At 41.4% G+C, this 14,811-nt stretch overlaps 1 protein-coding gene across 1 annotated transcript in view; it reads right to left on the bottom strand.

The window, feature by feature from the left end:
- Window positions 1–14,811, bottom strand: part of slc13a1 (solute carrier family 13 member 1) — a 36,477-nt gene that overhangs the window by 3,456 nt on the left and 18,210 nt on the right. Inside the window, exons 9-13 of the mRNA XM_072385272.1 lie at window positions 13,655–13,753; window positions 13,261–13,362; window positions 13,047–13,138; window positions 1,944–2,038; window positions 174–335 (exon numbers count right to left, since the gene is read on the bottom strand). Of these exons, the coding sequence (XP_072241373.1) occupies window positions 174–335; window positions 1,944–2,038; window positions 13,047–13,138; window positions 13,261–13,362; window positions 13,655–13,753 (550 nt within the window). The remainder of the gene's footprint in view (window positions 1–173; window positions 336–1,943; window positions 2,039–13,046; window positions 13,139–13,260; window positions 13,363–13,654; window positions 13,754–14,811) is intronic.

Below are 14,811 nucleotides of genomic sequence, written 5' to 3'. Positions count from 1 at the left end.
GCCACTCTGAGACTGTAGGTGGTGCTCTGAAGATTTAAAGCAGAAATCTTCACGCATAGTGTTGATGGCAAATAGTGCTCATTATATTTCTTGTAACCCTAACTAAATAGATTGTGTATAGAAAGGCTGGTCATATCACAGATTGTCTGTGCAGTATTAAATAAGAAACCTACCAGAGGCGAGAGGATGGGGAGGAAGATGGTAATGGTTGCGGCATTGCTGGCAATCTCTGTCAGGGTGGTGACGATAATGCAGGCAACTGTGATTGTAGCCAAGACTGGCAGATCACCCAGAGGTGTCAGCAGCTCAGCCACCCACAAAGACAAACCAGACTCCTGCAGATGCAAACATAATATTCAAATACACTGTTAGCTCCAATGAATTATAAATAGTAAGCTATTACATACTAAGCTATGCCATGAGAGTTCAACGTTTTTTTTTAAACTTCTACGTTGCCTACATGACTCGACCTCCGATTAGTGGATGGAAATGGATGGATGGATGGAGATACATTTGACAATTCTGTTGAAGCTTCTTCAAGATTTGACTGTTTTTGAGTATTTGTGTTATACACAGACTGTCACGCATGAAAAAAAAAAGAAAAACTGAGTTCTTTATGTTACACATCAACTTCATTTGTGTTCCGTTTTTTGTTGCAGTAGAGTTAAAGAGGTCTCTTACTGAACACTGTTGTTTCAGCACATAGTAGCAGGTAAGCGGTATTTTCCATTATGTTTATGAACTTGTGGAGTATTTGTCTTTGCATAGTCAGCTCCAGAGCTTTGTCAGTGTGTTAAGTTTCTTTGAGTCACTACATTTCCAGTCCATTCTGCTGTCCTGGTAAACTCCCAGGTATCTGTATTCCTCAACTACCTCTACTTCATCTTCTAGAATAGAGAGAATGTTTGGCAATCATCTTATTTATTTTGCTCATTTTCAAGATAAGGTGATGGTTCTCACACCATGCCACAAAATGAAATGAGAAATAGTGAGAGTACAGCCCCCCCATGGTGCTCCAGTGTTGCTATTTGTGAGGTAGTCAATAATCTAGGCGGTTGTGGAGGCATCCAGCTGCGAGGAGGTCTCTGCTTTGAGTTATGTCCACATAGCATTTGCCTCAAAGCTCTGTGGAACTATGACATTACCTCTCATTACTGTTGTGTCTCGTCAAGTTTGCTAAATTTAGTTATGTTCATGTTCAGTGTTTTTATGTTCAAGCACTTCCTGTTTTATTTTGTATTCAGCTTTTCCCTCTTGTGTCAGGTCACTTGCCCTTCCCTCATGTGTCACCAGTCTGATTGTCTTCCCCTGATTCCTGATTGTTTCCACCTGTTCCCCAGTACCCAATACACCTGTGTTTAGTCTGCGTGCCACAGAATGTTTTTGTCTGTTCTGTCCCAGTCAAGTATTTGTCAAGTGTAAACATATTCAGGTATTATTGTGTTCAGGTTAAGTTAGAAATATTATCATCATTCTGTTTAAGAGTGTCTTTTGTTATTTTTTTCGTATCCTCCTTAAGAGCGTCTTATGTTAGTTTTTTCATATCCTCCTCGAGAGCATCTTTTGTTGTTTTGTTTTTTTTTGGAAATAAATCCTTATCTCGTCTCCTGAGTTGTGCAATTGAATCCATCTGGACTGTGTCATCAGGTCGTGACAATTACAGCTCATCTCATTGTGCAGACATTGTGTTTTATTTGTCATCATACATCATATATCTGTCGGTGAGATTATTTTGCAAATAAGTACAGGTAAGTCATGTTGGTCAAGTTGAGTAAAACTTCCAAGGACTGAAAAGTATTCTTAATGAATAAGCATGGCAGGGGTGGAAAAATTTACAAAAAACTAATGTTGGAACCAATGTGTGCAAAATCATACATTTTCTTAAGCTATAATCATGAAGTTCCTTAAACCACATTTCAGCATAATGAATGAACACAGCCAACCTTTGTGCCTTCAGCAAGTGCAAATCCTCCACCAACCAGCAGGGCAACTTTCCATGGCATTGAGGCTTGGAACTCATTCCAGGAGATCATAGCCTCTGAATGGAGAAAAGAAAAAAATAAATGAATGTAATATTTTACCAGAAAGACCACTTTTCAACTTGTACAGTTTTTCCTCTCCACTGTCACCTGCCACCCCACGCATGCTTCGGACAGCAGACTAAATCAAAGTGAAGATTAGATGTGATCTGTTGATTTCTGAGCGAACCAGCTTTTTTATTAATTAGCATGATATGAATACAGCTATGTTCAAATGAACAACTTAAATATGTATATGTATAAATATGTATATGTATAAGTATTTTGACTTTTTTATATTTCTTTTTTATATAAATTCAGTTTCAATGTAGTCTATGTGTGGTTATTTCTGTTAAGTAATTGTAATGGGACCCTGGTAATGAAATGTTTCGTATGCCCTTTTTACACTGGTCAAATTCATATTTACATCAGCAAACATCTGGCTTTTGAGTGCAATGTGAAAGGTTTTGATTGGAATTCAAACCTAACTGTAGTGGTTGCTATGGCTTGGTGCAGCATTATTATGAACTCAGAACCCTGGCACACAAATTTCCTCTAAGGATGCTGAATGCAGGAGTACAATGGTGGACACAGCTAATTTTTTCTTTATAGAAACACATTTACAGATGCCAAATGCTGTGAAACTAACAACAACCCACAAACAAACACGTTGATAATTTTTCCCACAGATATGTGACCTAATCAAAACCCAGTTTCACATTTCCCTTTGGGCTGCATGGTGGTGTGGTGATTAGCACTGACGCCTCGCTACAAGATGGTTCCTGCTTGGAATCCCGACTGGGTATCACTTTCTGTGTGGAGTTTGGATGTTCTTATTGTGCATGTGTGGGTTCAATTGTGTAGTCCAGCTTCCTCACACTATCCAAAAACATTCATTTTAGGTTAATTGGTGATTCTAAAATTGGTGAGTGTGCACTATTGTTTGTCTCTATGCAACCTATCCAGGTACCCCGTCTCTTGCCCCATGTCAGCTTGGATAGGCTAAAATCCTCGCCTTACACACACTTATATTTTGCACAAGTAAATTTTTTACTTCTCAGGACTGATTACCTTGGTGAATATGGAGAGAACCTTATTTAATTTATACTCAAGTTATGGTGTTGACACAATTTCTAGCAGAGTGAATTTCTCAGTCTGACAAAGCTTGTATCCCCTTCTAACTTTAACAACAGCATTTAGAATTATCCAAAGTACCGTATATAAAATAAAACACCAGATGGTAGGACTTGATGTAGGCTAATAAATCGTGTCTGTCAGAATCTGTATCCTGCTGTAACTTGAAAATAGAAAAAATATGAAACTTTCCCATATTTACTGTAGTAATGAAAGACTGTCTGACACGTGTAAAATAAAAGACGTGATGTTGCATTGCAAACAGCCAGAAAAGCCTGCCATAATTGGTATTCCTAGTTAACCTTTGTGAGGAAAAAACACACCTCCACATATTCACAAGAGCGATGATCTGACATACCAGTAAAGATAAAATACTGTTTGAACACACAGTCTTATAGAAAGGGGATATTTTCACAAGTCCTGGCCTCCACTGCTAGCCCCACCAGCAGTTCCAACCTCAACCTCTACTGCTGTCCTCTACAAACTCCAACTCTGATCTTCAATAATCTGCTAACTGGTAGCAGCTCTACTCGGACACGAGGCTGCACCGACGGTAATTGGGTGAGAAATGTCTAATAAAATGTTACATTACCCTCTGCATATGCTATGCTGTTCCCAGTAGTATTATGCCTTATCACAACATGGAGTTCTGTTTGTGGAATCTTAATACCATTTACTCCACCGTAAAGATATCACGGAAGTCTTATTGTCATACTTTTACTTCTATCTGGTACCCAGCCTAATCCTGGTCCACACACCAGCCGACTTCAAAAATGCGTCTGGGTTACACATTTTGCACTTAAATGTCCGTAGCTCCGTAGACATGTTACAAATCTGGGCAAGCTCAAATGGTGCGAATGTAATTGTAGTTTCAGAGACATGGCTCACAAAATCTATTCAAGAAAACGATGTGGCAGTAGCAGGCTTTAATATTTATAGCAAGGCCTTAAAAACCTTAGATACTAAAAGAATCTGATGGTTCAGACAATATTTCCCCTTACTTCCTACGGCCCGTGGCTGACATCATCGCTGAACCTCTATCCACAGCAATTCTATTCTTGAGTTCTGGAAAATGGCTCATGTACTCCCATTACTGAAATGAGGCGACCCTACCATACTAAATAACTATCAACCCATTTCAAACACGACGTAAATCCGCCAGGTGGCTGTTACATTAAGCAGTACGCAGGAAGGCCTCACAGGTCTTGGTCCAAACATGCTGGGCTCTTTGGAAGTGGTGTTGGACCGAGGGAACCTCCAGGTCCCTTTCCTCTTTGGGAAACAGGGGCGGTTGATAACCCAGTGAGGTATTGCAAGGGGATAATCCAGAGCTGGGAGAAGTGAGAGTGTTGTGCACATTTTCAATACAAACCAACTGCTGGCTCCAGGAGGAGGGGTTGTTAGTAGTGACACAGTGGAGAGCAGCCTCAAGCTCCTAATTCAGCCGCTCTGTCCGCCCGTTGGACTGGGGATGGTAACTGGAGCTTAACGAGACTTTAGCTCCCAGAGTAGCACAAAAGGATCGCTATACCTGAGAAATAAACTTTGAAGATGTTGCTGAGGAAGGTAACTGAAGGTGCATGGAACCCAAGCTTCTCAGCCTTGATGCAGAGATGGTTCTCCGGGAGTCTTTGGAGTACCCTTTGGACATGTTGGACTTGGAAATGATTAGGATATTGTTGAGGTAGACAAACACAAACAGATTAATGAGGGTTTAAAAAACTGCGGTGGCATTCATGAGGCTGAAAGTCATAACCAGGTATTCGAAGTGACCTAAAGGTGTATTGAAGGCTTCTATTCATCCCCTCACAAATTCTTGCCAGATGGTAAGTGTTGCGGAGGTCAAGTTTGGTGAAGATGGTAGCCCCCTGAATCTGTTCAAAGGTGGATGTGATGAGTGGCAGGAGATATTTGTTCTTGCTGGTGCTTTGGTTTAACCATTGATGGTCAATGCAAGGCCACAGGCTTCTATCTTTCTTTTGAACAAAGAAAAAGCCTGCTCCTACAGGACAAGAGGATGGCCTAATTCCTGCCACTAAAGACACACAAATGTAGCATTCTATTGCCTCACGCTTGGGACAAAACAAGTTGTATAATGGTATAGACAGCAGGGGTGCTTCGGGTAGTAGATTTATGGTGCAGTCAAAGGGACGGTGAGGAAGTAATGACAAGACCCTGCCTTTACTAGAAACTGTGTCAAGGTCATGATATTCAGTGGGAACCAAAAACAAATCTAGCGGAGGAATTGAGGTATCTGGAGGGGCCGATTTGAGAGTGATGCTGTAGTGTCGCGAGATTGTGTGAGACTATCGGCAGATTCAAACAAGGCGCGCCTCAAATAGAGCAAACAATATAGTAAGATTATAATTACGCCAATAACTACTGTTTAAATAAATATAACAAAACAAAAACAAAACACTGGAGTACAGTGAAGAAAGCCTGGAGAGCCTCACGGATTTCATCGACGAGTGTTTTGACAGGATCGTCATGGGGAAAACTAACCAAGCCCCATCTGCTAGCAGCAAGGCTTCAACCTCAAAGAGAAGTCGTAATGAAGAGTCACCCGGAGCGACGTCTCCAGCTGGTAATGATTCGACGGACATCAACATTGATTGATAACAAATTATCCAGCTTCGACGCCCGTATGTCTCTGTTAGAAATTCTACACAGAGAGTTCCAGGCACTACGGGAGTCGTTGGAGTTCAGCCAGCAACAGGTGCAGACGCTGGCTGCAGAAAACGCAGCCCTCAGAGGATCGGTGAAATCACTCACCGAAGGAATGAGCCGGATCTCTGATGAGAACAAGAGGATAAAAGAATCAATTATTGATCTCCAGGCTCGTAGTATGAGGGACAATCTGGTGTTTTCTGGAATCCCGGAGCAGGCAGACGAGGATCCTGAACTCGCAGTGAAAAACTTCATCCAAAATCAACTGAAACTTCCAGTAGATGTAGTGAAAAACATTACTTTTCAAATCTCCAATAAATTGAAGGATTTACAGGCGGACATTGTTTTATTATAGGAGATTCATTTATCAAAGACTGTAGCTGATGTTCTCACCACAGCACAGTTTCCTCATGTGTACTCAGCCTGTTACAACTCCAGACAAAGAGGTGTAGCCATTCTGATAAATAGAAGAGTAAATTTCACCGTAAACAACACAGTTATAGATCCAGAAGGTAGATTTCTAATAGTTAATTTATCTATTCAAAATATGAATTTATGCATTGCAAATATATATGGTCCAAATGTGGATGACCCCTCATTTTTTCACTCCTTTTTCACTTCACTCTCTGATAACTCAGATAACACACTCATCATAGGAGGGGACTTTAACATGGTATTAGACTCAGGAGTAGACAGACTCAGTACTTCAGGAAGTCAGCGGAACTGGCAGAGTTACACCACCAGCTAGGAATTGGAGATTTAATACATCATTACTAAAAGACCCTGATTTTATTAATTATTTCAAAAGGGAATGGTGTGTATATTTAGAAAATAATGACCTGCCAGGAATGTCAGCTTGTACTCTTTGGGAAGCCAGAAAAGCAGTTATGAGAGGCAAAATAATCTCTTTTTCATCAAATAAGAAAAAGAGGGAAAGTTCAAGGATATCAGATTTAGAACTCAGGATTAAATCATTAGAAATTGTCTACAGTACCTCTAAAGAGGAACACACACTGAACTAAGAAAAGCTAAACTTGAATTAAACAAAATTATTGATAAACAAACACAGTTTCTGATACAAAGACTTCGCTTGGAGAACTTTGAGCACGGCAATAAATCTGGAAGGTTCCTAGCTAACCAACTAAAGAGAAACAAAGAGAAAACAACAATCACTTCTGTTAAAGACTCAAAAGGAAATGTCACCCATGACCCCGATGTAATCAACAATGCTTTTAGGGACTTTTATAAAACCTTATATTCATCACAAAATGATCCATCAGACAGTAACATAGATCAGTTTCTTAGTAATATCAACCTTCCAAAATTACAAACCGAACAGGCAATGGCTCTGGATTCACCTCTTTCAATAGGAGAACTCCATGAAGCCCTTCAACATGTGCCTAGTCACAAAGCCCCGGGACCAGATGGTTTTCAAGCAGAGTTCTACAAAGAATTTTGGACTGTTTTGGCACCTGCATTTCACAAAATGGTATTACAAGTTAAGCAGAATGGCAGAGTATCCCCACACATGAACTCTGCTAACATTATCTTGCTACAGAAACCAGGAAAAGACCCCATACTTCCATCCAGCTACCGCCCAATATCTCTAATAAATGCAGACCTCAAAATAATTTGTAAAGCCCTTGCCAAAAGAATGGAAAAAATAACTCCACTTATAATACATCCTGACCAGACAGGTTTTATAAAGGGTAGACACTCATCCACTAACACTCGCAGGCTAATTAATCTCATAGACTATTCTACCATCAACAACCTGGAAACCACAATAGTCTCTCTAGATGCAGAAAAAGCAATTGATCGAGTGCACTGGAAATTTTTATTCGCAGCATTAAACAAATTTGAGTTTGGGTCACACTTCATCAACTGGATAAGGATATTATATAGCTCCCCAAATGCGTGTGTCAGGACAAATGATCAAACCTCTCCAAGCTTCAGTCTGCAGAGAGGTACAAGACAGGGTTGCCCACTTTCTCCCTCACTTTTTGCTATTTTCATCGAACCTTTAGCTGCTGCTATCAGACAAGATAGAAATATTAAAAGGCATCCAACCCCAAAATATTGAGCATAAAATAAGTCTTTATGCTGATGATGTTTTACTTTTCCTTCAGAACTCTCAAATGTCTCTCACTCACACGATCACACTCATAAATAAATTCTCAGCACTTTCTGACTACTCTATCAATTGGTCTAAGACCACAGTTCTGCCCATTAACTGCAGAGTCCAGAATATACCTGCGATCACTTTACAGTCAGGAAATATTAGATATTTAGGCATAAACATTTCCTCCAGGCTCTCAGAGCTAACAAAGCTAAATTATGTGCAATTATTGAAGACAGTAGAGGATGATCTCTCTCGTTGGAAGTCCTTACCTATATCACTTATGGGGAGAGTTACAACCATTAAAATTATGATACTACCAAAAGTTAATTATTTGTTCTCAATGATCCCCATAAAACCATCTGCTACTTGGTTTAAGTCACTAGATTCATGCATCTCCAAATTTCTGTGGAAAAACAAACCACGTATTAGTTTAAAAACCCTACAGAAGACCAAGGACTGTGGTGGATTAGATTTACCTCATTTTCAGCACTATTCCTTAGCCAATAGGTTACAGTATATATCAAAATGGTTTAAACCTAGCCCAATAGATGAACCATGGATAAATATAGAACAAGCATTGTGTGATAATCTGGAAATCTCTGACCTGCCACTTATTAGTCAAAACGTAAAAAATCACAAATGTTTCAAAAGCATTAACATCAGCACCTCTCTGACAGCCTGGTGGGAATGTCTTAAAATAACAAAGTCTTCAATTGTCCCATGTAAGCTTACACCCATCTGGAACAATCCTGACATACTGCAAAACAAAAAAATGCTAAACTTTACCCTGTGGAAGATCAAAGGAATCAAACATCTGGAACATATAATCCAAAATGGAAATTTTATTTCATTTGATGAGCTCATATCACAACACGAGATAGGCAGCAATAAATTCCTAGAATATCAACAACTTAAGTCTATAATAACAAAGAAATATATCCTCCACCAACCAGACTTACAACTCCCGACTAGGGTAGCAGAATTTCTAAGCATCTGCACCCCAAAACTACTATCAAAAATATATAAATTATTGTCTAAGATAGATGACACAATGTCTCTTCCATCCTCAAAATGGGAGGCAGATTTATCCATCAGTTCTAGTCATAGCTTCTGGCCACAAATATGTTTGAACACCTTCAGAATGACTCGGAATCCTAATTTACAGCTCATACAATACAAAATCCTTCATAGAACACACTATACAGGACAAAGGATGTTCAGGATGGGTCTAACACACTCAAACATCTGCTCACATTGCACAGATAACACACCTGATGATTATGCACACGCTTTGTGGTTCTGTGCGCCTGTCCAGAAGTTCTGGCTTGAAGTCTGTGAGGACCTATCAACATGGCTAAAGTGTAGCATCCCTGCATGCCCCACACTGTGCATACTGGGTGACTTAGACAACATCAACATGGAAATTAACTCAGCACACATGGTTCTCACAGTGTTATGTATCGCAAAGAAAACTATTCTCATGAACTGGAAAGCGAAGAACAATCTGTGTATTAACCAGTTTAGAAATTTTCTTTTAGACTATATCAGCATGGAAACAATGTCTGCCTCCTCAAAACATCAATTGGCTGAATTTCATTCTCTCTGGTCCCCTCTGATTAGCTTTATCACATAGTGGTGGTGGTGGGTTGTTGTCCCGTCGCACTGGGCGGTTGGGTGTGTGCTGGGGGGGGGGCTGTGTGGCTTCGGGCGTCTGGTGGTCTCTCAGGTCGTGGGGACCGGGTTGGTCATTGCTGGGGGGGACTGTGTTTTGGGGGGGGGGGGGGGGGGGGGGGGGCTGCCTGCTCCTGGGGGGGCTGGGTTGCCCTGGACGCGCCACAGTATGGGTGGGTTGGTGCAGGACCTTGTTGCTCTGGGACCTCCAAGGTGTCCGCAGATGGTTGTTTTTTTTTTCAGGGTGTTGGGGCGTGCGGTGGGGGGGGGGGGGTTGCTTTTCCCCTGTTGGGGGGGGCCTGGGCCTCCTGTACACAGCACACACTCACACATGAAGGGTTTTGGGGGTGTGTGTGTTCGGTGGGGTGTAGTGGATGGGGCCACGTAGGTGGTCCCCTTTGGTTACACTCTGCAGTTCCCCGCCCCTGTTTTAATTACACCTTAGACATTACTACTTATCAAACACACTCACACACACACATTAGGTCTTGGGGGGTGGTTACACTGAGTGGCATCTGGTGGGCGGGGCTCTTTGGGTATGTAGGCTGCCCAGAGGGCCGCGCTCCCAGTTCTACAAGTTTGGCTGCCCCTCAATTTTAATCGCTCACTATTAGAAAATATTGAAGAGCCAGAAGGGTGAGGGGAGGGGTCTTCTTCGCACACCCCTGCTTCCTGGTTGCTGCTCGGGGCGGGAGGGGCCAAGAGGATTAATTAATTGTTCTGCTGGTTCGGGGTCTGTGGTGGCTGGGGGGCTGCTGGCCCCCTGGTGTGCCTGCTGCACTACACCCCAGCGGAGTCGAGGGAGGGAGGACGTGTGGATGTGTGGATGTATGGGACGTGAAAGTGTGTGTGGTAATGATTGGGCCTGGATCTGGGACTTGCTGTCGCCTGGCATGCCTGTGCTTCTCCCGATGGGGGGGCGGCGTTGCCTCTCCCCGCTGCTCGTGACTTCACCCACCTGTGGGCACGTCTTGACTCCCAGGGCACTTGGCCAGGGGCGCTGGGGCAGGCGCTGACCCACTGTGTGGCTGTCTGGGGCGCTTGGCCCTCCTGGGTATTGGGTGGGACCTCTGCCGGGGGGTTTGGGGGCGCTCGGGCTCCTGGGGCCCGGGTCCAGTGCATGGCCCATGTCTGGGCGGCTGGGGCCTGGCGGGGTCGGTGGGCTGTTGCCCCTGGCTCCCGGAGGGCCTCTGCCTTATGCTTATGGGGGCTCTGTCCGGGGGGCTTCCTCTGCAGTCTTCTGGGTGGATGCGTGGTTGCCCCTGCGGTGGGCTTCCTGGGTTCTGTGCTCTGTGGGGGCTGCTGGTGGCCTGGGTCTTGTGGCCCTCTCTGCCTGCTTCTGATTGCTTGGGGGAGCTGTGGATTGTAGCCCTGTACGCTTATACACTCATAACTAAGCACAGTTATCATGTAGGTCCTGTGCCATGGGTGTTGCATGTTCTCACACACACACACACACACACACATTTATTAGCCCAGTAGCATGGTCGCTAAGCAGTTTATGTATTATCATGTCGTCTCAGGTCATCTATATCCACAGCTGTGTTGTATGCGATTGCCGCTTCTTGTACTTGTTTTTGTATGTTTGTGTGTTTGTTTTTCTTCTGCATGTCTGCTTTTAGGTGCTCCTGGTGGCGGTAAGGCTGGATTCCCCTCAGAGGCCATGGATTGTTGTCTGTTTTGTTTTTTACAGGTGTAGCAGCTGGTTGTCTGGTTTTTGTTTCTATTTTTGTTCTGTTTCCTCTTCTTTCCTCTTCTTCTTTCCTTGTCCCCCGGTCCGGTTCAGTTCTATTACATGTCATATATTGTCAACAGAAATAAATAAATGGGCATCAAGGGGAGCTTTACATTTATAAAACTTCCTTTGGCAAAGCAAATCTGTTTGGCATCAAAGGTATTCAGACTACAATTCAGCTGCCATAATGCTGAACAGGACAAGGGGGGTAAAAAAAAAAAAAAAAAAAGAAAAAAAAGAAAAAAGGAGGGGCCGATTTGAGGCAATTTGAAAAACAGAAGGTACTACAGCTTTCAATCTGGCAGTCAGACCAAAGGATGTGTGGGTTATGCAGTGCTAGTCAGGGATAACTAAGGAGTAAGATGACACTAGAGAGGGGAACAGAAGGAACACTGCGTAGGCTCAGGAACATTTCCAGAAATCAATGTCTGTCAACAATCAATGCTGAAAGGTATATACAGGTTTTAGAGCAACAAATGCTGTTCCCATTCAGATGACATATTTTTCAGGAAAAGCAGATATATATCGGCAGGACAATGCTAAACTGCATATTGCATCCATTACAATAGCATAGTTTTGTAGTAGAAGAGTCTGTGGCAATTCATTGCCACCTACAGGTTTGAACATCACTTTGGGGGAAGAAACAATCAAAACAATCAAATAAGTACTTTAATTGGACTGATCTGGGGGCTGCACCGTGGTGTGGTGGTTAGCACCATTGCCTCATAGCAAGAGGGTTCCTGGGCGCTTCTGTGTTGTGTTTACATTTTCTTATCGTGCATGCAAGGGTTTTTTTTCTGGGTAATCCAGCTTCCTCCCACCATCCAAAAACATGGCTGTTTGGTTAATTACTCTGTGAGTTATGTTTGTATTGAAGTCTTAGTGGTGCTGTTAAAGTTGTCAATAGATAAAAAAACTATGTATATATATTTTTTTATTTTCATCAAACCTTTATTTAACCAGATAAAAGACCCATTGAGCTCAAGACCTCTTTCACAAGGGTGGCCTGGCCAAGAAAGGCAGCAGCACACGTCATGGCGAACAAGACAGATAGACAATTACTTACACAAACATTACAACTTATCTATTGTCTATATAACATATCAATTTGGCAGCAAAAGAAGATATAGGACTCTTGGGATTCAAGTTAGTTAATGCTGTTTGAAACATAGAATAATAAAAGTTTAAAAGAAATTATTAATGCATAACAGGGTGAAGCCATCACTAAATAACTGGCCTGCTTTATTGGTACGGATACATTCCCTTTATAAGCAATCAAAACAAATGCTTTTGATAACAAGTGATGTTGTTTTAGTTGACATTGTCTTGATGATTGAGCCTAAGGATTTTTTATTTAGTGGTTCAGTTGTTTGCCTTTCCACTCCCCACAATGTGCAATTCTACTTTATGCTCTTTTGTGCAGTTTGATGATTATACTTAACAACACCTCTCCACTCTCATATTGAATATATTGAATTAATCAAACAAATGGACAAAACATACAATATATGGCAATGATTAAACAGAACAATAGCATAATGTTTTTCTACGTATAAATTATAATATCATTATCATTCTATTGGCCATAATAAACATGTAGTGAAAATCTGATACAGTAAATCAAGAATTGGTGTCTGTCTGATATAACTGTTACATCTGGTCAACATCACAGCTCAAGTGTAACATTTTGTGTAGTTACCATATTTTCGGACAGGTCCATAGGCAGGTACGATGAAAAACAGGAGACCCAGCAGCAGGGCCACAGTGGCATCTGTGATGTAGTCTGAGTGACTGCTCAAGTAAAGTGAAAAAAAAACATTAACTGAAACATATTTAACTGAATATCTGACATGAGTGGGATTATTAGGTGAAATATAAAACCATGTAAAAAAAAATAACAATATGTGACTCACTTGGGGAAAAGAGAAACCCAGCCAGGCATGAAACCTGGAGATCTGGTTAACCACAACAGCACCATCAACAGAAAAACCATACCAGTGAAGATCTCCTGAGAACTGAAGAAGAGACCATATGTGAATGAATCAGTCAATAAAAATAACTTGTAATAATAACTGATTTAGAAAACCAGTATTAGAAAATGGACAGATAATGTATGGATGAATAATAATGATAAGATTAAGTTGATATAATCTGTACATATAACCGAGCATAGGAGGTACTTGTTATAAAACATTTTTCGGGGTTGAGCTATATAGCGCTCATAAATGACCTGAACATGAATGTAAAGACACATGACTAAACTGAATTATTTAATGAATGAATGAGTGTGAATGAATAAGGAATCACCTCATGGGTCCCAGTGACTTATACTCATCCTGTATTACTTTTCTTGCTGCCTTCTCTTCCTCAGTCTGCCTTCCTCCACATTGCCACATGAACTTGAAGCTGTGTATATGAGAGTTTATGTGTTCAGTAGGCACACAGCACAATTTTGAGAGGATGCAAGTAAGTTCTCATACTGTATTTAATGTTTGACTGTGACTGGAAAAAAACACACTTAAGAGTATTGCCCTGAAAATGTAATGACATTACTAGCCATGTGTCAAGATCAGCAGCACTTGTCATTAACCTTTCTGACATCTTCACATTGCTTGTGTTAACATTAGCATTAAATCCATGTCTCTGCCTTGGGTTCAATTGAAAATAAATTATAAGGAGTTATCAAATATACATTAAACAACTATTCAAATATTCAGTGTCTCTGAAAGGTATTCAGTCTTGCAAAGTTTATTGTTTGTCACCAAGGCTTGCTCTGATGGAACTGTTGGTTTTCTTTGTGTAAAGTGCCCTAAGATACCTTTTTGCAATGAATTACTGCTAGATACTGCAACTGTTAAATAAATCTAATTGTTTATTTTCAGTTGATATAATATTTAAATTAATCTTTGCTTGGAGATCAGCTATACCATAAGAGATATTCTGCATTCAGAAGTTTGACGTAGGGCACTGTTTTCATTACAAAAAAAAAAACCTGTAAGTGATTTAACGGTTTGTTTGGCTTTGGTCTTGTGCGCCTGTACAGAAGTTCTGGCTTGAGGTCTGTGAGGACCTATCAACATGGCTTAAGTGTAGCATTCCTGCATGCCCCACACTGTACATACTTAGTGACTTAGACGACATCAACATGGAAATTAACTCAGCACACATGGTCCTCACAGTGTTATGTATCGGAAAGAAAACTATTCTCATGAACTGGAAAGCGAAGAACAATCCGTGTATTAACCAGTTTAGAAATGTTCTTTTAGATTATATTAGCATGGAAACAATGTCTGCCTCCTCAAAACATCAATCGGTGGAATTTCATTCTTTCTGTTCCCCACTGATTAGCTTTATCACATAGTGGTGGTGGGTTGCTGTCCCGCTGCTCTGGGCGGTTGGGTGTGTGCTGTGAGGCTTCGGGCGTCTGTTGGTCTTTTGGGTCGTGGGGGCCCGGTTGATCATTC

Source organism: Leuresthes tenuis, unplaced genomic scaffold (assembly GCF_036924035.1).
Source record: "Leuresthes tenuis unplaced genomic scaffold, fLeuTen1.0.hap1 SCAF_5, whole genome shotgun sequence".
NCBI lineage: Eukaryota > Metazoa > Chordata > Actinopteri > Atheriniformes > Atherinopsidae > Leuresthes > Leuresthes tenuis.
Note: the sequence above shows the minus strand (reverse complement) of the source record. Positions and strands in the feature narration are given on the sequence as shown.